Genomic DNA, 27,919 nt, shown 5'->3' on the forward strand with positions numbered 1-27,919 from the left:
AAGATTTAAATATGGTATTGAGACCAAATGCACTGGAGATGAAAGACATTGGGAGAGTTCATTTCATGTGTAACCCAATAAAGGGAAAATTTAATGCAAAAACATTAATGATGACTATTTTGCTCCTGATTTGGGTGTGAAATTACAATTTCACAAACAATGGCAAACAGTAATGTTTGTTTCAAAGTGTTAATAAACTCAGCCATAAGTATCAAGATCGGTTGTGCACATGAGAAGGGCAAACTAACAGTTATTTGTAGATACAAAAATGGCAGTAAGCCAACTTAAAAGAAAGATGGGAACATCATGAAGTTAACAGAAGAGAAAGTATGTGAGACAGTTCAGGCATCTAACCCTGGATGTAAAAATGTGATAGTGATAATTGTTGTTTTATGGTGAGGTATTAGTCCATATGCAATTATTTTAGCAATCTTCATATTTTTACTCATTCCAGGACCTGTTGGGGAGTGTGAACAGGAATTGTCTGCTCTTGACAAAAGTGTTCTAACAGTTTTGAAAGACAATAGTGGTGAGTACTGTAGCCTATGCCTTTCATTATAGTCACTTGTTTCAGCTTTAGTACGCTAACCTTCAAATATAGTACTACAATGAAGTCTTTGGGTATTATAGTTACTCATTAAAGCCACTGCAACAGAATATAATGCATGAATTTTAATACAAATAAGTGTCGTGATGAGAGCCTTTAACCTAGAAATCAGTGCAGTTTTATGAATACATGGCATTTTTATATAAAGTAACTTACCAAGTCATTACCGTGCTTATAGTTTCAACTTGCCAGCAGCTAAAATTTTGAAATTTGCAGGTAGTACTAGTTAGTATTGTGTAGGTGAGGTGACTTGACCTAGCCCATTATTGTGTTAAGAAAGGAACAACTTGGCAAAGAGCTCAGTTTGTTTCTGTTGGCTCTCAACTGAGGTTCAGTTGTGAGCAGTCTGCTTGTTTTGAGATTCCAACAATTTTCCATGTGATGATTCTTCCATTTGGTTAAATTTTAATTAATTTGGTAGCCTACAACAATTATATATGCTAGGTTTTCATTGTGAGACCTTTTGTCACAGATTGAGATATTTATTCTTACTTTGGAGATTTTTTTTTCTCTCTCTCTCTCTCTCTCTCTCTCTCTCTCTCTCTCTCTCTCTCTCTCTCTCTCTCTCTCTCTCTCTCTCTCTCTCTCTCTCCCTTAATTGAGACTGTTAAGTTTCTTGACTTGTTAGGACCTTAGTACTATGTCGGATTCAAGTTCAACTAGCTTTCGCTATTGCAGCAAAAAGCAACTTATGACTCTCGTACCATGTTCACGGACTGTAGAGGACAGGTGTATTCTTTGGATTTAACTTGTAAGGAATGTAAAGACTGGAAGGCCTTGGGTTCTTACTTAGCCAAACTCAATTGAGACAGGAAGAAGAATTCTGTGAATTTTCCAGTGATGGCAATATTCCTTTATTTTCTGTGCCTGTCTCCACTTTGTCGTCTCCTATTCCCAGCCCTTTGGCTGTACCACCCTCTCCTTTACCGAGCTCCCATGCTTCCAACCCAGACCCCATTGCCAGCCTTGAGTTGAAAATGGTGCATAATTTTAACCAGAAGATTGGTCTTTTAGTGAATACTGTGGCCCAATTGGGGTTATCTCTGAAAGTCCTAATGGACAAAGTGGAAGGTGGTAGTGCTAGTGGAGGAGGTGGCTACTAGTTTTGCTGATGCTCCTAGGCAAAGGTTACTGGCATACTCTCTTTAAACGTAGGAGTCAAACCAGAAACCCAAGGGAAGTCGTGGGGTCCGCCCACAGGTAGTCACCCCCTCAGTGGGACTTGTTGCAACATCCGAGGTTACGACAGACAGCTGTCGCAAAGGCGCCTTTATGGAAAGGAGTCATCTGTCCTCGGGTTCTGAGGCTTCCAGCTCTGAAAAGAGGTTCATAGAACCTTCTCACATCCTGCAGCCTTCATGCAGCTTCTGGTATAGCCCCAAACGATTTTTTACAGAGTGCCCTGTGATGAAACCCAAACGCTTTTCCTTATGCAAACATTCATCGTTGTCCAAGCGCTCTTCTTCCACTTACAATTTCCCAGTAATGCCCGAGCGCCCATAAGCGCCTAAATGCCCTTCAGTGTCCGAGCTCTAATCAGTGCCTAGACGTCCAGTCCCTTTCTTTGAGCGCCCGGAACCTTCTCATATTCCGTTTGGCACCAGATACCAAGCATGTCACACCATCTTCTGTTCACTCATATCCATCTTGTCATTCACCTGCTTTTGAAGCATTGGATCTGTCATTAGCTCTTATCCAGCAACAACTTGCTGACATTTGGGTATTCTGAAGAGAGTCTACGTCTTCCCCAACCCCCGCTGAATTTACTTTTATCCCTGATTTCATCGGAGGAAGGTGATGATGTGGAACAGGGCTCTGCTTCTTCAGCCTATGCATGCTGACATTTGGGTCTTCTGAAGAGAGTCTATGTCTTCCTCAGCCCCTGCTGACTTTACTTTTATCCCTGATTTCATCGGAGGAAGGTGATGATATGGAACAGGGCTCTGCTCCTTCAGCCTATGCACCCTTGTTGAGTTATTTGTCGCAGAGTTCCCTGATATCTTTCTCACCAGCAGCCCCGGCTTCTCCTGCTTCCATGTTGTTTATGAGTAACAGGCCTGTTGATTTCTCCAGGCTACCAGAGATGGTGCTCTCCTCTTCTGCAAGGAAGTCCCTGAATGAGACTGAAAGTTGGCCCTCAGACAAGAGAGACCAAGGGAAGTCCTTCTTTAGTTATCCTCCTTTTGACCTAGTCCATAGGAGGTATTTGTCATATGCCACCGGGGAAGTTCCTTCTCGGGAAATCGCTGCATCCTCCCAGAGGGACATCTCTGCCCTAGAAGACGCATTATGGAGGTCGGCCTTCTCTTTTGCTAAGGTGATGCCCTCTCCCAAAAAACTTTATCACCTCCTCAAGGATTTATACAAAGTTTTCAAAGTCTTTAGCTTCTTGGACTGGTAAGTAGGGGCACTAGTATGAAAGATTAAAGACTTCTCATTACCTGAAGACGTTGCTTCAGACTGGCTTAATGTTCTTTCATGTACAGATAAGGGCATTAGGGACGGTTCGTAAGAGTTGGCTTCTCTCTTCTTCATGGGAATTCTTAAATAGAGGGAGCTTTGATGTTCTTTCAACACAAAGGGCATCACTGCTTCACAGAAATCAGCTCTGCTTTTCTCACCTCTTGACCACCACCTTTTCCCTTAGTCCAATGTCAACACCATTGCTTCAGATATTCAAAAGAAGAATACTCAGGACCTCTTGGCCAAGTCGACTAAGTGCCCCAGATAGCTGACAATGGTTAGTACCAAGTCCATCTCTCCCCTTCAGCCGTTTTCTTTATGTGGTGGCAGACAAAGGGCCCAACCCAGACCTAGGATGAATCTCCAGTTCTCATCTCGCCCATTTAAGAACTCCTCCAAGTCTTCCACGCAGGAGTGAGGACCCTGTCCTCCATGCACCAGTAGGATCCAGACTCCTCCAATTTTTGGGAGAAATGGAGTACAAGAGGAGTAGAGCAGTGGATTGTGAAAGTACTGAAGGAGGGCTACTCCCATTTTAGGGAGAATCCCCCTTTAGTCAACACTCCCATCGTGTTGACCACCTACTCCATAGGCTCAGAGAGGTTTTCGGCCCTCTCTGAGGATGTCCATCCCTTCTCAAGAAGACAACCTTCAAGATGGAAACAAGTCACTCTGTCATGTAATCCATTCACCAAGGTGATTGGATGACTACCATTGACATGCAAGATGCCTGCTTCCATGTTCCTGTACACCTGGACTCCAGGAAGTACCTCTTGATTCGTGTTTCTCAACAGAGTTACCAGTTTTAAGCTTTATGTTTTGGCCTCTCGACAGCTCCAAAAGTCTTCACCCGAGTTCTTGCTCCCATTGCTAAGTGGCTTCATCTTATGGGAATCAACATCTCTCTTTTTAGGCGATTGGTTTCTTCAGTCATCCTCGAAGGAGAGGCACATGGTGGACCTTACAAAACCCTCCACTTAGCCTAGGAGTTAGGTCTGCTGATCAACAGATAGGAGCCCCAGCTGACTCCAACGCAGAAGATTCTTTATTTGGAGGTAACGATAGACTCTCAGAGGTTTTGTTTTTTCAGGCTTTTCTGTCCTTCAGGAGAATAGAGATATTCACAGAAAGTGAATGATTTCTTCCCCCAGTAGATGAGCCTTCTTGGTGCACTATCCTTCATAGAGTAGTTTGTCTCTCTGGGAAGACTCCATTTGAAAGTCCTTCAGTTCTTCCTGAGGGCAGCTGGGACAGGGGATCTATTCCAGACATGTTCATTTTTCCTATATCAAGAAATCAAAGACCTCCTATGGTAGAAGTCAGAAAGCAGACTATCAGAGAGAAAGTCCCTGCCTCTGTTGAATCTCAACCTAGACTTCTAGGCAGATGTGTCAGATCTAGGTTGGGGAGCTCTTATTGGCAATAAGGAAGTGTATTGGACATTGTCCCGGTTTCAGAGACACTCACACATCAATGTCAAGGAGCTGATAGCGATCCATTAGGTCTGCAACACTGGGACAGAAGTTTTCAACAAGACAGTGACTGCATTCAGACAGCACCGCAGCCCTGTTTTATATCAAGAAGCAAAGGGGGGGGGGGACTCGCTCGTTCTCCCTCTGCAAGGCAGCGAGGTCTCTTCTCCTGTGGGGAGACAGCAGTCAGACCAGATTTGTGACAAGGTTCATCCTGGGCAAGCTCAGTGTAGCAGACAAATTGAGCTGTTGCAGTCAGGTTGTCCCTATAGAGTGGAATACATCCATAGGTGTGCATGGATCTGTGGAACTTGTGGAGGAGACCATCCATATATCTTTACTCATCTCCAAGAACCGTCGTCTTTCTTTATTTTGTTCGCCAGTCCCGGGCCCTCTAGTATGGGTGAAGGACGCCATGCTACAGGACTGGTCAAACAAAGATCTGTATCTGTATGCCTTCCCACCATTCAGTATGATAAGGAAAGTTTTGAATAAGTTTTGCTCCCGGCAGAATGTCACGATGACGATAGAAGCCCCACTCTGGCAGAGGAAGGAGTCATTCCCAGATCTCCTTGGGCTTCTGACAGATTTCCAGGAGGTGTTACCACAGAGGCCAAGTCTTCTCTGACAGCCCAACATCAGGTCTTCCACCAAGGATTGTCCACTCTGGCCCTGACATGGTACAGACTGTCAGGAAGCTCATTAGAGCGAAAGGATTTTCAAGGTCAGCTGCAGTCTACCAAGCCAAGTGGACAGTCTTTTACGCCTGATGTAGAATACACAACATCTCGTTTTCTTATATGTCTGTTGCAGACATTGCAGATTTTCTTCTTTTATTTGAGAACATCTAGGGGTCATTCCTCCTCTACTATCAAAGGTATGCTCTGTTTTTTGACGGGGGTGTGGATCTATCTTAAAATCAGGACCTTATCAACTCCTTTGATACCTCCAAGCTTAAAGAGAGTAGGAGCTGTATCTTTGAACTTGGATGTAGTCCTAAAATGGCTCTCGAGTTCCAGCTTTTGAAACCTCTTTGTTCAGCTTCTTTATGAGACCTTACTAAAAAGACCCTCTTTCATGTAGCCCTAGCAACTGCTAAGCGGGTCAGTGAGCTCCATGGTCTCGACAGGATAGGATTCTTCCAAGGGTATGCAGTATGTTCCTTCACCCTCAACTTTTTGGCCAAAAAAGAGATCTCAGCCAAACCCTGGCCTAGTTCATTTACTGTTGAAAGCCTAATGGAAATCCGGGGCCCAGAAGATGAGTAAAGAGCTCTTTGCTTGGTAAGAGTACTAAGGTATCATCTACATAGAACAGAGAAGATCCAAGGTCCTGTAAGTAACCTGTGGTGTCCACTTAAATCCTACTCATTCCCTCTCTGAGAATGCCCTATCATTCTTCTTAAGGGATCTTATCTCCGCAGTTCATTCTAAAATTGGAGAGGATGTCTTGCTGTCTTTTAAAGCTAAAGCTCTCAAAATCAGAATGGTCGCCAGTTATTTAGCTTTGAAGCATATGTAATTTATGCTCCTCTTCCATTCTGTAAGCGACTTATTGTTCCTCTACTATCAGCTTGCCTTGAATCAAGGTTTATTTATGGGAACCCAGGGGGTACTATGTACCCAGAGTACCCACCAGTTCTGTATTGCTTTTTAAAGGTTGGTTAGGGTTTTTTTTTCTGTGGTGTAAGTGATAGTGTTAGTTTGTTTTTCCTGTCCATGCCAGGGTGAGGGAAAATTTGTCAACTTTATTAGTACACAGTGTACTTCCTCTGCTGCAAAGTTCCCACTAATGTAGGGGCAACGCTTGGTTCCACTGCCACCCCCATTGCATGTTGAGAGAAGTGCCTACTAGTGCCAGTAACCACCGGCAGCAGCTCTCTCAACAGGTAAGGAAACAAACAAGCATTTATTTAATGCTGGCAACCTTTCTATTCCTAGTGTGGCACTGCTTGGCTGCCATTTTTTTACTCTGTTCCTTAGCAACATACAATAAAAAATGGCAGAGGTTGTTACTGAAAACTTCTCATTAAGAGATCTTACAAATCTTTATTTTGGAAAAAGGCCAAGTAAAATGATAAAAGTGGATAAAACATTTTTAAGTATAGCATCAAAGAAGAATGTTCAAATAATTAAATAACAAAATTGAAATTGTATGATGATAGTTACAAAGTTTGTTGTCACAAACTAGACATAAAAAAATAAAAAATAAAGGTTCTTTCCCACCTGAAACCAAGGTCCATTAGTGCACATGCACATAGCAGCCATTCAACCAGCAGACAATTTCTTTTTTACGAATGTTTCTAAGATAGTTATTGGTTAGTTTGTTGTTGACAAGCAAAAGTAAGTGTCTCTGTTATTTTCATTGACTCACGTAGCACTATAGATGCTATAAGACAGTATAAATCAGTAAACTGAATAGTGCAGGAAATAAAAATAAAAATTCATCAACTCCTCCAATCAGGATTGTCAATAGAAATATGTTGGATCCCAGCACACGTGGGAATAAAAGGAAATGAAAATGCAGACTCAGCTGCCAAATTAGCCTGCACTATCCCTCCAGCAATTACACATGCCCCAGTGTCAGACTGGATAACATCTTTTAAACCATTGATTTACCAGGATTGGAAAGGAGAATGGGCCTCAGTGCCAACAACAAATAAACTTAAAAACTTAAAAACTGAAGTGTATGCATGGAGGGCATCCTCACAAAAGGGAAGATCAAAAGAGGTGATCCTAACAAGGCTCCGTATAGGACACACAAGATTCTCGCATGGTCACTTGATGTCAGCACCACATGCTGACCAATGAAGTGTAACAGATGTCAAACACCCATGACAGTACAGCATTTACTTGTTGAGTGCCCAAATTGGACCCAGCAAAGATCAATTTATCTACAGAATTCAAAAATGAAAAGTATTCTAGCTGAAAGCAAAGATTTTTCAATTAATAACATCATAAATTTTTTAAATAAGACAGGTTTCTCAAACAGTCTAATTTTTTTTTATTTATTTTTTATTTTAATTTTTTATTATTATTTTGTTTATTTATTTATTTATTTTCCTTTCTTCCCCTTCTCAGGATTAATCCCTGAGAACCAGTCCGAGAAGAGTCTACTTGAGACTCAGAGGTCTGGAAAAACTAAGCCCTATTGAAATAGGTAATAATAATGTTGACAAATTCTAGTGTTTTCTTCACATAAGGTAGAATAATATTAAAAGGATTTAAAAGAGTCCCTGTACAATTGTTAGGTATCATGTGATGTTTAAATTTTGTGTGAACAAATGTACATCCTGCAAAATTACATGGTAGCTTTTCATCTGCTGATATTGACCTCTGTTTTTCCAGTATTAGTTCACATAGGGGAGCACCACTTACATTGTTGAATAAATAGCAAACTGTAGACATGCTAAAGTTTCTGCGCCATGTCACTTCAACCTGCCACATTGTTTTCTGTCTAATTTTCATCTTTTCCCTCTGGTCTCACCTCACCTAGCTGTCCATCTTAACATTAACTGCTCCATTTTCACTACTAGGTACAAAACAAATCCTTTTTGGGCAAAACCAATGAGAGTAGAAGTGTGACTTGGTCTTATTAAGATATTTTATAATGGCAATAATAATCTTGATTATTGTAGGCAAGGCTGAATGGAATGTTCTTTATAGAAGTGGCCATATCCAAAGTTTGTAAATTCAATCTTGAAGTTGACAGAAAAATATAAAAGTTAACTTCAAGGAAATATCTTCTTTTAAGTACATAGTCTGCTGATAAAATTGCATGTTACTAACCATATCAAGCTCAATGTCATATAGGTTTTCTTGAATATCTTTTTATCACCTGTATCATCTTGATATTTTGGCACAGCATGTTTTAGACCTCCAGTAATTTTGGGCAATATAATGATGTACCAGGATTTAATGATTAAGGCAGTTTACTCTTGAACTTTTTAAATTTCCTTGATATTCTTTGTAGATACCTGAACACCTGTCCTTGGCTTAGCTAAAGTTAGGAATGAAGCTCCGCCGACTTGTTTCTCTCTTTGTCTAAGACTTATGAATGGAAGAGTGTACTACGACATGACTTTTTTTTACATTTTGAATTAGCAACAATAACCATTTCCTATTCCGTATCGTTCATATAGTCTTTTGTGTGTTCTTATATATTGCAGATGTGGAAATGAAAAGGAAAAAGAAATGGATGAAATAATAGTTATTTTTTCTGCAACACTACTTTTTTTAACTAATACAAACTAGTTCCTCGTTGGACAAGTCGGTTACGTGCTCTACTACCGATCTTGGGGTCTGGGTTCAATTCCTCGCGCTGCCAATGTGGAATCAGAGGAATTTATTGCTGGGGATGGAAATGCATTTCTCAATGTGGTTTGGATCCCACAATAAGCTGTAGGTCCCATCACTAAGTAACCAAATGATCCTAGCCACGTAGAAATATCTAATCCTTCGGGCCAGCCGTAGAAGAGCTGTTAATCAGCTCAGGGGTCTAGTAAAACTAAGATATACTTAACGGCACTACTGTATACATTGTGATATATATAGCAAAAAATGTATGTGCAATATATACAAAAATTTTACATATTGTTGCGTAATGCAATGTTTACACTAAGCAAGTGAACAGACGTAACATTAGCAAATCCATGCAGTATCCACGGTGACAATACTGCAACATGTTTGCCATAACTGATACAGTTGGATGGACATATACTTGAAGCTATCGGTGACTTCAGACATTGCACATATCAGACAACAAAATAAACATACCTGAAATCCAGTAAACTACTGCCCCTCTAATTTTCTGTCTGTCCACTCATCTGTATCTAATTACGCACGGTAAATGAACCATGAGGTTACAGTAATCTCTCAAAACGTAGAAATACTGGTAAACTTTTAATGTATAAACTAATTTGGATATGTAAAACATAAAAAGCCATATTGTAGTACACTCTTCCATTCATAAGTGTGAGACAGAGAAACGAGTGGGAATTGCTTTTTTACTAACTGTTTAGCTAAGCCGAGGACTGGTGTTCAGATATCCACAACGATTGTTGAGAAAATTGAAAAAAGTTCAAGAGTAAACTGCCTTAATCAGTAAATTCTGGTACTTTATTATATTGTTCAAAATAACCAGAGGGTCCAAAACATGCTGTACCAAAATATCAAGAAGATACAACTGATACATAGTATAAAAAAAAAGATTCAAGAAAACCTATGCGACAATGGGCTTGAAAGGGTGAGTTGGAGTATATATATCTCATTTGGAGAAGAGTATAGTGCAGTATTTAACCAGTGAACATTATTTACAACTACCCTAATTCCAGTCAACAGGTATTGTCAAGCTTTTAAGAAATACTTGGGAAAAATTTAGCTGTAGGAAGTAGTAATTTTATATAAGTAACTTACCAAGTAATTACATAGCTAAATGTTTTCAACCACAGCAGCTTAAAAATTCAAAATTTTTGGTAATGATTCAGCTGTGGAGTGTAGATGGTTAACTATCAATAAAACAGTATTTCACTTGCAGATTCCATTTATACTGTGCTTAGACTTGGATGTAAAAACTACAGTCTCTCTCTCTCTCTCTCTCTCTCTCTCTCTCTCTCTCTCTCTCTCTCTCTCTCTCTCTCTCTCTCTCTCTCTCTCTCTCATTATTTAGTTAAAAAATAGTAATTAGTATATTTTAATGAAACAATACAGTAATTAGTGAATACTCAGTGCTGCTCTATCAAAAAAACGAATTAGTGATGATTTTAGAGATGCTGCCCAAAGAAAAATCTGCAAAGTAGTGAAAGTTCCCCATGGAAATGTGGATGGTGTGTTCCACAATAAACCACGACAGAGTGGACCTGGAAAATGTGAAACACTTAAAACCGGGGGTATACTGTACCTTAGGACCTTTATCCATAGCTGGTATGGTGGTGGGTGAGGAAGCATAGGGAGCTTTCTTTCCCTCTATCTTCTCACCTTGATTCGGTTGTTGAGTCTAGGGGGAACCTGTGGATACATTGTACCTGGAGTACCCACCAGTTTTTTAGTGGGTTGGGTGTGGTTTTTGTTACATTGTAAGTGACGGATTCGGCTGGTTTTTCACCCAGGGCAAGGGCACCTTGTTAAACTTTACTAGCCACCGGATTCCTTCCTTTACTGTGAAGTTCCCACAAAAGTAGGGGGCAGTATCTTATCTGCAGTAGCTCTCTTACCAGGTAAGGAAACAACAAGAATTGTGTCAACGCTAGTAACTTTTCTAGTTCAAAGTCATGACGTACTTTTATTTATTAATATTTTGGAGTATGTATAGTATGTCCATGTATCCCACGTCCTATCAGTGGGGATTCAGTTATGTAATTACTAGGTAAATTACTTTGTAAAAGTTATTTTAATAATAGTTTTATATATATTTACCAAGTGATTACATAATTGGAGCCCACCCTCCTCCCCTCACATGGACATTAGAGCATAAAACGAAATAGCTCTTTGCTGCTTTGTACTACTTCTACCTCAAAAGTGAGGAGGGTTAACCACCTAACACTCGATAGTTGAATTATTTTACCCCAAAAGTGAGAAGGGTTACCACCTAACACTTGATAGTTGAATTATTACTGCAAATTTTAAATTTTTAAGTTGCCATGGTTAAAAACCTTCAACTATTTAATTACTTGGTAAGTATATATAAAAATATTTTATTGTAAAAATGTCATTTTATTAAATAGGAGACATATCTGCAGAAGCCAGTCCAATGAGAGTTAAGAATTTTAATTCATTGTTTAGGATAGACTAATAATGATACATATTAGTATTCATTTTGTGTTGATGGTATCTTCTTGGAATGAATAATTTTCATTTTCATTTTCAGAGGAATCTACTCTATACAAGACATACTCAACTGTGACCACACTTGACACAATGGAACTAGCAACTCCTGCACCCTCAAAAGAAAGACATACTGTGTCAAAAGGAACCGGGAGAACTGGTCAAGAGCAAGGAAAACGTCACGTTTGTGAAATATGCACAAAATCATTTTCCCGTTCTGATAAGCTCACCTTGCATCGCCGGACACACACTGGCGAGAAGCCGTATGCCTGTTTCTGTGGGAAGAGGTTTGCCCGTAGCGATCATTTGAAGGTTCACTCTCTAAAACACAAAGTAAGTCCAGAAGTCCGAAGACAGATGTTGCTGGAGGCGAAGAATAACAAGCAAATATTACCCATAAACAATCAGGAGAATTTCATCATCAAGCAGGAACCCATGGATGGCACAACACAGATTACTACAATTGAAGCATCCAGCATCAAACAGGAACCTCTCGATGGCTCGCAGCTCAGTTTGCAGTCTGTGGATGATGCAAACAAACAAGAATGCAATGTATGCAACAAAGTGTTTGGATCAATTTACAAGCTCTCTCGCCACCTCCGCACCCACACGGGAGAAAAACCGTACGTCTGCTTTTGTGGCGATCGATTTGGACGTTCAGATGTCCTTCGCACGCACCAGAAGTCCAAGCACATTCCATATTGCACTGAAGTAGTTGAAAATCCAAATGGTGGAGACGCGTCCACGCAGACAACTACGAATCCTCCAAAACCAAAAGTCAAGAGGGTGAAACAAATGAAAACAGATGGAATTTACACCTGTGCATACTGTGCAAAAGAATTCAAAGCTGGCTATAAACTTACTGTACACTTGAGGTACCACACTGGTGAAAAACCTTATGTTTGTGACTTCTGCGGGAAAGCCTTTGCCCGTAGAGATCACATGAAAAAGCACAGGAATATCCATACAAAGTAAAAAAATAAGTTGGAGCATGGATGTTTTACTACAGTATATTTTTATGTGATTTCACAGTAGCACAAAACTAAGAATAATTGAAATCTAATTGGATTTGTTTTTTCATGAATATTTTTTTTCATTCTAGTAAATGTAAGTCCAGGTAGGATATTCAGAAGTATTTTTATAGTTTCATATATAATATTAAGATTTTTGTGGCAAAATTTTTGTTCAAATTAACTAAAATTGAAAGTCCATTATCTTATAAATGTTGCCACTCATGCGTAAGTCACGCTTGTAAGTTAGCTACGTCTGAAGTTATTACAAGATTTCAGCCACATTGAAAGTTTATAAATAGTATTTCAGATTGAAATTATGAAGATGCAGAAAGTGAAATTGTTCACTCTATTAAGCTTTTGTATTCATAGATAACTGTTTCCATTTAGAGTATGGATGCTCTGGATGTGTTACGTACCGAGTTTTTGGGGCTAGGCAACCATGCGGTTAGATCATATCTTCAGAGTTGTTGATCTGTTGCAAGTTATAGATATTAAGACTCAAGAGAGTGTGTGTGTGTGAATGCCCCTTTCTATTGAAGGGTTGCCTGGTACCTTGAGGTTAGGATCAAGTGAGAATTGTTGTCAGTTCCTGTGTAAGGTACCCGTATTTTGTACTCTTGTTCTCTACCCCCATCTATAAAGGTGAATATTTTAGGTGGGAATGTCCTATCCAAAGATGGTATAACATTTTAAATTTGTAGTAGACCAGACTAATTAGGCATTTCTAAGTACAGTATGCTATATCAAATATTTTTTCTTTAAAGAGAGTGCTGTATAGCAGTATGCAGCTTATATTGTTCAGAGTTAGACATAAAGCTGAGCTTTTGCTCTTCGATTCATGAAGGCGTTGCTTCAGAACTGTCTCTTAACATTTTCCCTTTGTTAGCTAAAAGTGGCGATGCATAGGCAACAAGCAGCCTCTGCAGATGTACTTTTAGGGTTGGAAAATTTTGTATCTTTAAAATTGTAGAATTTTCCCATGTTGCCTAATATTTTAGTAGACTACAGTTAAAGAGACAGGTCTGTGAGCAGTCATAAATTAACAAAGGAAATTCCCGAGTCTGTTGTCATAGATATTAACGACCAATTTGCTTTTAGATTCTTCGGTATCTTGCTTTGTTATTATAGCAGTTGCTGTGATTTTGAGACCAGACTCGTAATAATGTGGATCCTTGAGAAGTGTTGGTGATATAGGCAGGTAATAGTTCAAATGACATACTGTGCAGTATTTCAATTTTCGCCAAAGACAAGCGTCAACCGTGTTACCTGGGTTTTGCGCTCAATATGAACTTGGAAACAGTTATCAGCAATAATGATAATTTTAGTAATTAAATTTAAATATGATTCTATATCCTTGATGTTCTCTCTCTCTCTCTCTCTCTCTCTCTCTCTCTCTCTCTCTCTCTCTCTCTCTCTCTCTCTCTCTCTCTCTCTCTCCCCTTGTAGCAGTGCTGGAAAGTCTGCAAACTACAGTAGGTATTGTATTCTGAGAGAAAACGTTTCCTGGTGTTTTTATTAAAGTTGAAGGTAGTATTTGAGGAACAGAAAACAGATGTATACTAGTATGCATGTTCATTCTGACTCTTTTTGTGTGAATTGTGTGGAGTACTTGAAAGAAGAGAATTTTATACATTAGTGTATATGAGAACTTTTTCTTTGTATCTTTTAAAAAGATGACATGTATGTGGACCTCATGATAATGTCATCGATGAATCTTAATGACAAAAGCAATAGTTTATATATTTCAGAAAATTTCTGGTGTTTTCAGAAAATGTCTTCATAGCTCCTGCTGTCAGTGTTGTCCGTAAGAATTAAGTGTAAACAATTTATCTGAATAATGAAACAAATTGAAAAGTTTTGATTTGGTCTAGTGCAAAGCAGTGATACAAGCAAATTATTTATATTTAATTTATGTGTGTTGTTGCATTGTAACATACAGTATTTTGTATATTCTGCATTACTCTGTAATGGCAGCCAGCCCTAAAGCTACTGTTTCAATTGTAATAATCTTCATTATGGCCACCCTGTAATATTTTTTTTTAATTGGCCAGCTACTTAATACTTTCAATATTTTACAGCAAATTTTAGCATCGCAACTGCCTGTTGAGATTGCTGACTGAAAAAAAATTCAGAGTTGTTTATAGTTCGAAAAGAAAGGATTCTCAAGTAGTTTTTTTATTATATATATCCAGAAGCTTTTATTTATGACAGAGGGTCTTTTATTATCATCTCTTCATTTGTCGAAGGGGGAGGCATCTGTTGGTACTTTTGAAAGTTCTATATCATTTGTGTTGACTGAGTGAGCAATAGCTAGTCATAAGAATACTCTGTAGATGGTATGCTCTAGTCATAGATATATATATATTGTATTTATAATAATAGTGGCAGGTCAACAACTGATCATTCCAGTGTTTGGTGGTACAAAGTACGGTATTAGAAGAAGGTATCATTGGTAATTGTTAACAGAAAGTCTCGTTCGTACAATTATATTTTTTATTTTAGGAGGGAAACATTCTTGTTCCAAGGGTTGCTGTGGGATTTACTCTTGCAAAATTTGTTGATGTGATCCTCGAACGTTTGCGTTGAGCATGTGTGCCAGGTAAAATCTCAGATTGTTGAGGTATCTATTTATTTCACTGAATACCATAGGCTTCTTTAATTACCATTAAGCACCATTAAGCTATTATGTTTTTATGTAAGTACTACAGATATATTTGTTCTTGCAACAAGGAATATGGATATACATTTGATTAATTCATGTTTTATTTGTGCAGTACTTCTCTGAGCATTTAAGAATCCAAACCGTTTAGGAGATGAGCAAAAGTGGGACTGACCTCGTTTAAGTTGATCGTTGTTGCCACGTAATTGACTGTGATGGAAGTACTTGGAACTGCAGCTACTGTATCATTTTACCTTTAAATGCTCACGGCAGTACATTGTTACGATGTAATAGTTTAGACTTGTGCAATGACTTTTAACCCATGTTTTTTTAGATGTGCAATTATTTCAAACTTCTTTTTTTTTTGTAGAGTTAATGTGCAATGATTTGAAACCATTTGATTTGTAGACTTATGTGCAATGATTTCAAACTTTTTTTTTTTTTTTTTTTTTTTTTTTTTTATCTACTTTTTAGCTTAAGGTATGCACTGTAATGTATGTTATTTTTCTTAAGCTTTTGGCTGCTGGTTTTCTCTCCTTATTAATATTTAACAATGAATGTTATTTCTGTTGCTTTAATTTTACAGATTTGTATTTGCCTTCCAATTGAGGTGGTAGGGATAGTTAAGGTACTAATGTTATTAAGACCCTTTTTTATTTTATTTATTCTTTCTTCTCACTTTTTATTAGGTGTTAGTGTGCGGTGATTTACATACCATAAAGACCCCGATAAAAGACCTCATGTAGTTTGTTTACCAGTTGTTGATTTCCCTTCCAAGACTATTATATTAATAGTAGTAAGACTGCATTATCATTGGAAGCGCCATGTCACAAGAAAGAATGAATGTCACAGACATATACGTACTACTTAATCTTCAGTACATAACCATGTTTTTTCTCTTGACCTTCTTCTCCCGTTACCCCCAATGAATGGATTTCGTATGTGTGATTATGCACGTTATTAGTTCCATTCCCCTCCCCCAAGGCTCTTTTGTCATGGACACTTGTACAGTTGGTTCAGTTGATTGATAGCATTATTGGTGACTGATATAGATCGGAAGTGCTGTGTTAAATTTTTCTGCTGTACTTAAAAAAAAAATCTTTTTAGCATAAGTCGCATAATGAACTTTTGTAATTTTTCAGCTTGTAACGTAGAGCTTTGTGTAGAGATTAGTGTAATATGTTTGATATTTGTATAGACTGAAAATAAATACATTCATTTTGGTAAAAAAAAAAAAAAAAAAAAAAAAAAAAGTAGGGCAGTTTTATTCACAGATTTGAATTTGGACACGGTACTTTTCAAGTGTGTACATACTGCAGAATGATGTAAAAGTCTGTATCGACTGCAGTCTGGATGGGCCAGATAGCTTAAAATCTTAATCTTACCCTAGATATAGAGAAACGAAATGGAGAAGGGTAAAGGTGTTTAAACCTTGAATAAACCATGAGGGTCATTTGTAAATGACAGTAGAAACTTGAATAGTGCAGAAATAAGTTAATAAATGTAAATGAAAATAGACAAATGGAAGCATTAAAAATACTTGAAATACAACAGAAGCATGAGAAACACTTAAAAGACAAATTAGTATTAAAACATTTCAATAAGAAAAACTAAAAGAACAAAAATAATTTTCAAATACAGCATGTTCAGTTGAACTGAAGCACTACTATTCAATGCTAGTTTTATTAGTTCGATATAGGCCCTTCTATCTTTATTTCCTTTGCTTTGTGTAATTTGGTGAGAGAACTAGGAAATTCCTTAAAGAAGAACATATTTTACAATTTTCATGACAATGTATATGGATAGTAGTGGTAAGTTGTATTACCAGTTTCTATCATTCCTATCATTCCTAAAACTAACCAATAAAACGAGTCTGTTTTCTTTACCCAACTGTATTTTTTTTTCACAGCAGACCTGTCTGCAATGTGGTGAGCAGTTGAATTAATTAAAAACATGCCACCATTGAAGTTCGTAAATTTTTACAGATTAAAATAATTGTCCTGAAAATCCATATGTTCAGTAAATTAAGGTTTCTTGCCACAACTTACAGTATATGAAACCTGTATAAATGCTGGAATATGTGTAGTCCCTGCATATGTAGTCAAAGCGCCTCAGTGGCGTGGGTGGTTTGGTGTTTGCTTCTCACCTCGGTGGTCGCGGGTTCGATTCTCGGCCATTCCTTTTTGAGGAGTGAGAGATGTGTATTTCTGTTAATAGAAATTCACTCTCGACGTGGTTTGGAAGTCACGTAAAGCCGTTGGTCCCGTTGCTGAATAACCACTGGTTCCATGCAACGTAAAAACAAACAAGCAAACAAAACATATGTAGTCATTAAGGGAAAAGAATGTGCTGATAAAACACCCAGATAGTACGAGTAAGCACTATACCTGTTCCTGTGAGTGATTAAATGTCTTTTTAAACTCATCTAAGTAACTGGCAATGTTTGTTTAGTAATGCAATTGACAGGAACAAATATCCCGTCATTAAACTGGTCACCTCATGTTCCGCTAACAGGGTTTCGATAAATAGTCATAGTTCAGGCAGAGTAATTAAATTATTATAATTGCAATAGTATCATGTCTTCAGATCTTGTGATCTCATTTTTTCGGTCGGTCCATGATCGAATCGAAGCGTGGGGAAAGGTTCCCATGGGAAGTCTCTATGAAATATGGATTTTAAGTTTCAATTCCTATAGATAATCTTCACGTTCATTTACATTTCATTAATAGTCAAGTTATTCATTTCATTCCATTACGGCGCTGAATGACAATACGTCCCAGTGCTTGGGCTTGTCCCTAAATTTCATATCCATCCGTCTATAAGAAAACTCGGAGATGGATAGTATACAACCTAGAAGCGAGAGGTCAACAGTAAAATAGTAGAAATATACTTGGAAGGGAAAACTGAAAAAGATATCTGCAATTACTGAACAGCCGATTGGACCTAGTCGGAAATGGCTGCTTAAACTAAAGAAAAATGCACAGAGCTAGAACAAATTTCCTATCTGAACAATAAGCAAAGCTTAAGAGGATGTATTGTTGCATGGGATGGAAGAAAATCGTAACTAATCCAAGGAGCTTTACTGAATAACCACTGGTTCTATGCAACGAAAAAAAAAAAAACTATTCAAGGAGCTGAATGTAGACAAAAGCTGAAAAGGAGAAACAGCCCTCTTATAAAAAGAACAGAAAGGAAGAAAGATATACTGCTGCGCTGAATGTTGAAGACTGAATTCGGAAAGGACAACTACCTCCGAACGGAACCTGAGAAGGTGCATCTCTGAAATGGACTGACTTGTCACAAGAAACCAAGATGGGGCGAGATTACGCATGGTGGTGGTACGAATTGTTGTCGTTTATTTTTGTTAATGACAATTTTGTTACTTTATCTGGGGTTCATTTTATCGGCAACTACCGTAAATAAGCAGTTCCTACACTGGAGTTATAATCAAAGTATTTCCTGGTTTTCTTTTAGCAACCGTAAGTTATCATCATGCATAAAGATATGTGAGCAAAAACTTAATAAAATATGAGATTAACTTTATAACTACTACTTCTGTAGGCCTACCTGGCCCTCTGAAAAAAAAAAAAAAGTCTGCCTTCAAGAAGAGAGTAAATTCATAACTTGAACGTAAAAAGGTTGAAGCCAATTTGAAATTTTAATATCTTATATATATATTATATATATATATATATATATATATATATATATATATATATATATATATATATATATATATATATATCAACATGATGGTTAGGCTATTCCTCGGCAGTACAAATCAGAAGGTGTTGAAGAAGACAGCATCAAACATATGTCACTTTATTCTCATTGCGACGTTTCGAGACCAATGTCTCATCAATCCAGGCTAAAATAAAAGATAAAAACTGATATACAATACAGCATTAAACTATTTTTGTTGACATAAAAAAAACATTGAATAAAGTAATACAAGGAAATTCACAACATTGAAATACAAGTTACTCTAAATAATGAAATAAAATAAAACTAAATATAAAAATATATATATATAAATGAAAAGGCATTATTAAAATTAGGAATAGTTAAAAAAGACACCTTGTCTCAACGACATTCGGTTGCTGTATGGAAAACGCATCGAAAGTAAACAAGAAGAAGGGCCTGGTTTAAGCTATGTACAAGGGAACAGATGAAGAGTGGTTGTTCAAGGATGGAACTAATTTCTTTATAGCAAGAGATTCTAAAATTGGAAGGTGATGTGCGTATGGACTAGATAACAATATCTTACAATCCTTATAGGTTATACTATTTTTACAATTTCCCATGATTTCTAATGTTAGATAGTTCTGGGTTGGACAGTTTACACCCTGTACGGAAACTAATGCCCATATGTGCATCACATCTCACCTTAAGCAAGCGGCGCGTGTTTCCAACGTAAGTCTGCCTATTGCATCGGCAGCAAGTATAAATGTAGACAACGCCGGATTGCATTAAAGGAGGTAATCTCTCTTTATGACGCAACATATTACTGATAATTCTAGGGTTCATTAAGATAAACTTAACATCAACAGCTGGAAAATGATTGATTAAAATTCTCCTTAAGTGAGGTAAAAAAGTTGTGTCATGCATATAAGGAAATCGTATATAAAACTTGAGTTTCTGGGCCAAATGTATTGCTGCTGGAGGATGAAATGAAATTTCCAGAGTTTTCCTGACATATTTCATAAAGAGATTAGGAGGGTAACAATTTGATTTAAAATAATCGTAAAGGATTCCGATTTCTTTGTGGAAAAGACTCCAATCTGAAGTTAATGTCATGGCTCTGTGGAGGAGGGTAGACAACGAATTTAATTTAAAATTTGAAAAAAAAAAAACTATAAAAGTTAAGACCAAGGCCTGTGAACGTTGCTTTTCGAAATATACCTGTGTGAAAACGGTCGTCGTCACGGATAACAATCTTATCTAAGAAAGGCAGTTGGTTATTGTTTTCCAATTCATACGTAAATTTAATGTTGGGATGTAAAGAATTGGCATGTTGCAAGAACGAGTCACAGTGCAAATGGTCCTTAAAAAGAACAAAAGTGTCATCCACATATCGGCGCTAAAATCTGCCAACTCTAACAACTTCTTAAAATCAGAACGGTTAAAACCATGGTGAACACTTTCATCATCAGTAAAAATAGTATCTAAAATATACTCAATTGTTTCCTCCACGGGTATATTAGTAAATAAGGATTCTATGTCAAAACTAGCCATGATTAAATCTGAATCCTGACACAAAATACTGTTTTTAAATTCTAAGGAATTAGAAAGAGACAGCTCATTCTTAAAAGAGCTTTCCAATAAAGGGATGAGATATTTGGCAATTTTGTAGCTTGGAGTTGTATAAGACGAAAGGATTGGCCTCATAGGAATATTTTCCTTATGTATTTTCGGAAGCCCATACATGACACCAAAAGAAGAGCCAGTGACGAAGAGCTCGTCGTAAGCAGCCTGATTAATTGTATGCTTGTCCTTTAGGGACTTTAAAAAACGGTTGATTCTGTCCTCGTTTCTAAAAATGAGTTTAAAATCCTTTTCACCAATTTTCAGAAATTTAGAGTCATCCGAAAAAATAGTTTGCATCTTATGAATGTAATCGACCCTGTTTAGAATAACGGTTCCTTTACCTTTATCCAACTTGGTGGAGAATACCTTGAAGAAGTGGTGGAAGGCCAAGCTCGACCTGGAATTTTTACAATACTGCCAACTGAACCATGTTACGCCGAACTTTGTAAAATTTAAGTTGTATAGACGCGCTCTCTATAATACCAAATTTTATCATGACTCTACCATAGCCCTGTTAACCATTGAGATTTGTAACAAAGAGAAACTCATTGAACAGCATATGAAACGCATTCAACCCTTGTACAATGAAATTCATAACAGTCTTACACTTATTGACCTCATTATATTTAACTGGTTACTAACTAAGGATTTGAATTCCTATATCGAAAGAATACAAAATACCCAAAATAACAAACTAAAGAATCTGGGCATCTTTAAACCTAATTTTACGGGCAAAGAGAATAAAAGTGGTATTCAATTTCTCCGATTACAACTTAACTAGGAAGGAGGAATTTCTTTTATCTTTTGGGTTGGACTTCTGTTTACCTAATTATAAACCCTCGTACCATGAATATTACCTGCCTTGGTTGTTGGCAGCCCTGACTTCAGACAAGTAATTCAGGTTATGTTTTGCTCCGTCCTTATTTCCATATTTCAAAGGGATTTTTGACGAAGGGGAACGTGCTGATATTGCTATAGGAAGCTTTGGTGCCTTGCGTATCTCGGAGACATGTGAAACTGGTGAATTGTGACAGTGATATGGTGAATTGTGGCTTTGTAGTTTAGACTTTTAAATTTAAAGCCATTCTGGGAAAAGGGAGCCCCTGTCACCGGGTTCACGGTTGCCATGGTGACATCTCATGTTACCATGGCAACACAGTAGTACCAACAGAAATTGACTGATCATTCCCATTTTCTACGTCACTAAAAATGGGTGAGTTATTCAAACGCACTAATACCTCTGGTATTCTTTACCTTGGGCAAGAGAAAGCCAGTGTAGATGACACTCTTGAAATAATAAGTAAACTCCAAGTACGTTTAGAAGAAGTTTATGGTGTGCAGCAAATTAGTCATAGTTTATAAAATAGTTATCAAACTAGAAGATACTGCAAATAAAACATTCGAAAAAGTTGTGAAGGACTATAGTGAACTTATAATTTCTGTGGATGGAAGGAAAGTAAATGTTCAAATTATTAATCTGAGTAGTACTAAAATTGTTGTAACAGTAAAGAATGTCCCATTTGAAATGCAAAATACAACACTTTCAAATATTCTTGAAGAGTATGGTCAGGTGTATAATGTACGATTTCAGAAATATACGTATGGAGATCTTGTAGGAAAAATGACGGGAAACAGGACTGCATTGATGAAGCTGGAGAAACCAATTCCCTCCTCACTTATCCACAGAGGGATCTCAATGCTGTTTCAATACAAGGGGCAAATACGTACATGCATTAGATGCGGTATTGCAGGCCACATTGCAGCAGATTGCTGCATTAATTGGAAAGATAAAGTAAACATAGTAAATACTGATAACTTTCCTCCCTTAAACTCGAAACCCGTAAACAACCCTATTTTATCTGTAGACCCAAAGGCAAAGCATGGAAAGGAAAATCATGATGGTACCGACGACGAAACTGTAGAAGAAGGAAACAAGGGAATGGTTGATGACAGAGGTGAACTTGGTGCAAGTAAAGGGTTTGAAGAGTGTGTAAAAAATACAGAAGAAGGTAATGGAAGTGCTAATACATCCAACGAAGAAAACAGTATTAATAATTGTGAATTACTACTAGAAAATAATGAAAAGGGAAATAACGACATAGCTGATGATAAGATAATAAGGGTGCAACCTAGCATAAGTGGAATGGAAGAATATACCGCAGTGGACGACGACCAAACGTATAATACTGATAATGTAGTATTAAAAGGAAGCTACTATGAAGAGGGAATAGTGAAGAGTATAACTACTGTTGACGTGCATATGGATGGGAACGCGGTAAAAGAGATGGCATCTGGCATGAATATGGGAGAAGAGGACTGCGAGGAGGACACGGTCCAAGAGGAGGGTCTGGATCCAATTCAGATCTCGAATGCCGAAAATACTACCGCTACCCAGGAGAGATTAAATTTAGAAGAGAGAATTCCTTCCGATTCTGAATGCATGGATGATAGTGATGGTACAGAATCAGACGATTCTCAGTTGCCCTGTAACCAGGAAGAATGGAAAGTGGTACAAACGAAGAAAAAAAACTTAGTTCTAAGTCGTAATGCTAAAGCAGTAGTAGCAAAAACGAAAAAAGTAAATGCAAAAAAGAGAAAAATAGAAATACCAGTGCCTGAAACAAAGTACGAACCCCAAAATACCTAGTTAATAGACATGTATTACCCTTAAACAATCATTTTCATTCGTATTGGAACTCTTAACATTAATGGTCTTTCAGATGTAAACAAACAGATGAATTTGAATACTTTTCTTACCTATCATAATATTGATATAATTTTGTTACAAGAACATAATATAAAGACTATGAGCAATATTACTTATTTGTTAAATTATTATGACGTTGTTCTGAATCCGACCATAAATATTAAGGGTGGAACTGCAATAATGATAAATAAGAAACTAAATGCTGAGATAATAAGCATTTATAAACATGCTAGCTCTAGACTAAGTATGATTAGAGTAAACATTCAAGGAGAAGAGATTATTGTTATGTGTATTTATGCACCCTCTGGGGCGAATTGTCAGGGTGAAAGAGAAGAATTTTTTGAGGAAGTTATGCTCCCTCTTATGCAAAACAATGTAAGTAGATGTATTGTTGGAGCTGATTGGAATTGTATTATAAGTAATAAGGATTCTTCTGAACCAAAAACTTCAAATTTTTCAAATACGTTAAAACAAATTGTCAGTGTTTTGAAATTGAAAGATGTACATAATATTATCCCAAAAATTCCTGAATATACATTTATGAGGAAAAATTATGCTGCAAGATTAGATAGAATATATATGGCTGACTTAATCGCAAATGTGATATATTCAAAAACAGTAGCAGTATCATTTTCTGATCACTCTTGTTTTTTATGTGATGTTAAATTAGATAATGTGTTACAATTTGGGAAATCATATTGGAAACTTAATGTTTCTCTCCTTGAGGTTTCGGGAGTTAAGGAGGATTTTAAAGACCATTGGATAAAATGGAAAAGAGAGAGATGTAATTATGATTCCATGCTTGAATGGTGGGAGAAACTAGTAAAGGTTAAAGTTAAGGAATTTTATAGTAAAGTGGGTTGTATGAAAAAGAAAATGAGATATAATATGTTGAATATTCTTGAAAATAGACTAAGGTCTTTACATGAAACTGCCTACCAGACAGGGAACCCTGATATGGAAGAAATAAAGAGAATTAAAAATAGAATCCAAACAATTAGGGATGAACTGAACGAAGGTATTAAGATAAGAACAAGATTAAAAGACATACAGTGTGGCGAGAAAATGTCAAAATACTTAATTGGTAAACAACGAGAAAGGCAAGTTAAGAAAATTATGACTTGTGTGAGGGATAAGTGGGGAACAGAATTACGGTCCTTTCCAGCCATTCAAACGTCTTGTAAGCAGTTTTACTCAGATTTGTACTCTTGTGATATAGGAGATAAGATATGCAAAAAAAAAGCTTTTAAAATATATAGAATGTAAACTTGATGATGGTGATAGAGAATTAATAGAACAGGAGTTTGATAAGAAAGAAATATTTCGTACAATGAAAAAATTTGCAAACAGTCGAACTCCAGGTATTGATGGGCTCCCAGCTGAATTTTATATAGCGAACTGGGATATCATAGGCGATGATTTTACTGAATTAGTAAATTTTATATTAAGAATTATGAAATTAGGGGGTTCGCAGTATAAGGGTATAATTACACTTATAAAGAAGGATGGTGATGAGAAAGACTTGAAAAATTGGAGGCCAATTTCCCTACTTTGTGTAGACTATAAGATCATTGCGAAATTACTAGCTGAAAGAATGAAATTAGTAATGGGGAAAATCATTAATGAAGGTCAATACTGCTCAGTTCCCGGGAGAAGCATTGTACAATGTAACATGCTTATAAGGGATATTATGTATTATGTTAATGAGAATGATAAGGAGGCAGCATTTTTAAAGCTTGATTGGTACAAAGCATTTGATATGGTAAATATAAAATTTCTGCTAAAAATAATGTGTAAAATCGGATTTGGGGAAAAATACGTTGGTTGGATAAAAATGTTGTACGAAAATGCTGAGAGCGCATTATGTATAAATAACTTCATTGGTGAATTTTTCGCAGTATCCAGATCGGTAAGACAAGGGTGCCCTTTGAGCATGATGTTGTATGCCTTGTACCAGGAACCTTTTTATGCAGCCTTAAACGCAAACAACTCTGTTACACCACTATTCCTGCCTGGGGGCTTTACGATCAAAGCCATTGGTTATGCAGACGACACGAATATCATCATTTGCTCTGATAATTGTTTATTAGAAGTCGATAGAATAGTTGAAGAATTTGAAAAGGCAACTGGAAGCAAAATTAATAGAAATGGAAAATCTAGAATTTATGGCATGGGGAAATGGAAATTTAAAAATGTATGGCCGATTGATTGGATAAAAAAGGAAACCGTGTATTTATATACCTTGGGGATTTTTCATTGCAACAATTATCAGCTTACGCTACAACAAAACTGGAATAAGGTGATAAATGCATTAGAGTGTCAAAGTAAATCGCTCTTTGGCAGAAAATTAACAATCTTTCAAAGGTCTGCTTATATCAATACCTGTTTATTAGCAAAACTTTGGTATGTTGGCCACATATATCCTTTAAGCAATAGTTACGGGAACTTGATTGAGAAGATATGTTTCAAGTATTTATGGAATGGTAGATATGAACCCGTGAAAAGAACTACTGTGTATAGGAAAAAGAGGGAAGGAGGTCTGAATATGTTTAACTGTGTAACCAAAGCCTTTGCATTATTAATCAACTCTTTTCTGAAAACTTATATAGGTTGTAAGGGTGTGCAATATTTGTTATTACATTATACTTCCCTAAAATTGGTGAACTTGATACCCAGCGAAGTAAGTGAAGGTTTAGTGGGTAGCCATCCAAGTCCTTATTATAGTATTATTTTGGATGGAGTAGATACATGTATCGATTGTCCCATGTTTCCAATAATTCCCAATAAGATTTTGTACCATTTTTTACTGAAAAAAGTACCTATTACTGTTGAATCAAGATATCCCCTTTTTAACTGGAAATTAATATGGGTAAATTTTCATGAGAGTAAATTTATAAGTGTTTTTGATAAAGATCTAATATATAAGTATCTACATGATGTATTAATGACAAAACAAAGATTGTACACGTTTAACCTGTCTGGAAACAATTTATGCGATCATTGCAATATGATAGAAAGTGCAATTCATTTGTTTTATTTTTGTAAGAGAAGCAGACCTGTATTTGATTGGTTCTTAAGTAGAATTGAGGATATTTGTGGTTTTAAGCCTAAAAATAACATCAGGTTTTTATATTTTGATATAAATTGTAAAGATCTTCGAGTCAAGAATATATGTATTTTATTCCTGTGTTCTTATATCACAACTATGTGGTCATGCAGAAACACAAATTTATTGCCTGAAAATATAAAGGACCGTGTAAGAATGAAGTGCATGCAATACAAAGAAGATATAAAATTAATTTTTGATAATTCTCATAAGATTACGAAAACCTTTGGGAAATTCTTGGAAGGATTTAATTCATTATAGAACGGTCATTTATATTTAGTAGAATCAAATCATGCTGATTTCATCGTAAAGAATTATTGTAAAAATTGCATGTAGATTATTAAATAAAAAATATTACCTGCCTTTTGAAGTACTTTTTTCCAAACTAAAGAACCTGCCTTTAAATGCAAATATGCCGAAATTTCAAACCGAACTATCTGCTTTTGCCCACACTAATTATAGCAAACTGAAAACTAGATGGGCTCCTTTCTTTAACAAAGATGATTTAAACACACTTCGTAAATTGAGTAAAAAGGAAGACCTGATATTTTCAAAACCAGATAAAGGTAAAGGAACCGTTATTCTGAACAGGGTCGATTACATTCATAAGATGCAAACTATTTTTTCGGATGACTCTAAATTTCTGAAAATTGGTGAAAAGGATTTTAAACTCATTTTTAGAAACGAGGACAGAATCAACCGTTTTTTAAAGTCCCTAAAGGACAAGCATACAATTAATCAGGCTGCTTACGACGAGCTCTTCGTCACTGGCTCTTCTTTTGGTGTCATGTATGGGCTTCCGAAAATACATAAGGAAAATATTCCTATGAGGCCAATCCTTTCGTCTTATACAACTCCAAGCTACAAAATTGCCAAATATCTCATCCCTTTATTGGAAAGCTCTTTTAATAATGAGCTTAGTCTTTCTAATTCCTTAGAATTTAAAAACAGTATTTTGTGTCAGGCTAGTTTTGACATAGAATCCTTATTTACTAATATACCCGTGGAGGAAACAATTGAGTATATTTTAGATACTATTTTTACTGATGATGAAAGTGTTCACCATGGTTTTAACCGTTCTGATTTTAAGAAGTTGTTAGAGTTGGCAGATTTTAGCGCCGATATGTGGATGACACTTTTGTTCTTTTTAAGGACCATTTGCACTGTGACTCGTTCTTGCAACATGCCAATTCTTTACATCCCAACATTAAATTTACGTATGAATTGGAAAACAATAACCAACTGCCTTTCTTAGATACGATTGTTATCCGTGACGACGACCGTTTTCACACAGGTATATTTCGAAAAGCAACGTTCACAGGCCTTGGTCTTAACTTTTATAGTTTTTGTTTTTTCAAATTTTAAATTAAATTCGTTGTCTACCCTCCTCCACAGAGCCATGACATTAACTTCTGATTGGAGTCTTTTCCACAAAGAAATCGGAATCCTTTACGATTATTTTAAATCAAATTGTTACCCTCCTAATCTCTTTATGAAATATGTCAGGAAAACTCTGGAAATTTCATTTCATCCTCCAGCAGCAATACATTTGGCCCAGAAACTCAAGTTTTATATACGATTTCCTTATATGCATGACACAACTTTTTTACCTCACTTAAGGAGAATTTGAATCAATCATTTTCCAGCTGTTGATGTTAAGTTTATCTTAATGAACCCTAGAACTATCAGTAATATGTTGCGTCATAAAGAGAGATTACCTCCTTTAATGCAATCCGGCGTTGTCTACATTTATACTTGCTGCCG

The 27,919-nt window shown here is 36.7% G+C and overlaps 1 protein-coding gene across 4 annotated transcripts in view; it reads left to right on the plus strand.

Annotated features, from left to right (window-relative positions):
- LOC135203003 (zinc finger protein 257-like) overlaps nucleotides 1-16,920 on the plus strand; it is a 41,485-nt gene extending 24,565 nt beyond the window's left edge. For 3 of the 4 annotated variants that reach the window (XM_064232558.1, XM_064232557.1, XM_064232555.1), the window contains exons 3-4: nucleotides 455-529; nucleotides 11,407-16,920. In XM_064232558.1, the coding sequence (XP_064088628.1) occupies nucleotides 455-529; nucleotides 11,407-12,338 (1,007 nt within the window). In that variant the 3' untranslated portion in view covers nucleotides 12,339-16,920. The remainder of the gene's footprint in view (nucleotides 1-454; nucleotides 530-11,406) is intronic. The other variant, XM_064232556.1, reaches the window with a different exon arrangement.
- Nucleotides 16,921-27,919: the final 10,999 nt, after the last annotated feature.

The sequence above is a fragment of the Macrobrachium nipponense genome, chromosome 33, assembly GCF_015104395.2.
Source record: "Macrobrachium nipponense isolate FS-2020 chromosome 33, ASM1510439v2, whole genome shotgun sequence".
In the NCBI taxonomy this organism is placed as follows: Eukaryota; Metazoa; Arthropoda; class Malacostraca; order Decapoda; family Palaemonidae; genus Macrobrachium; species Macrobrachium nipponense.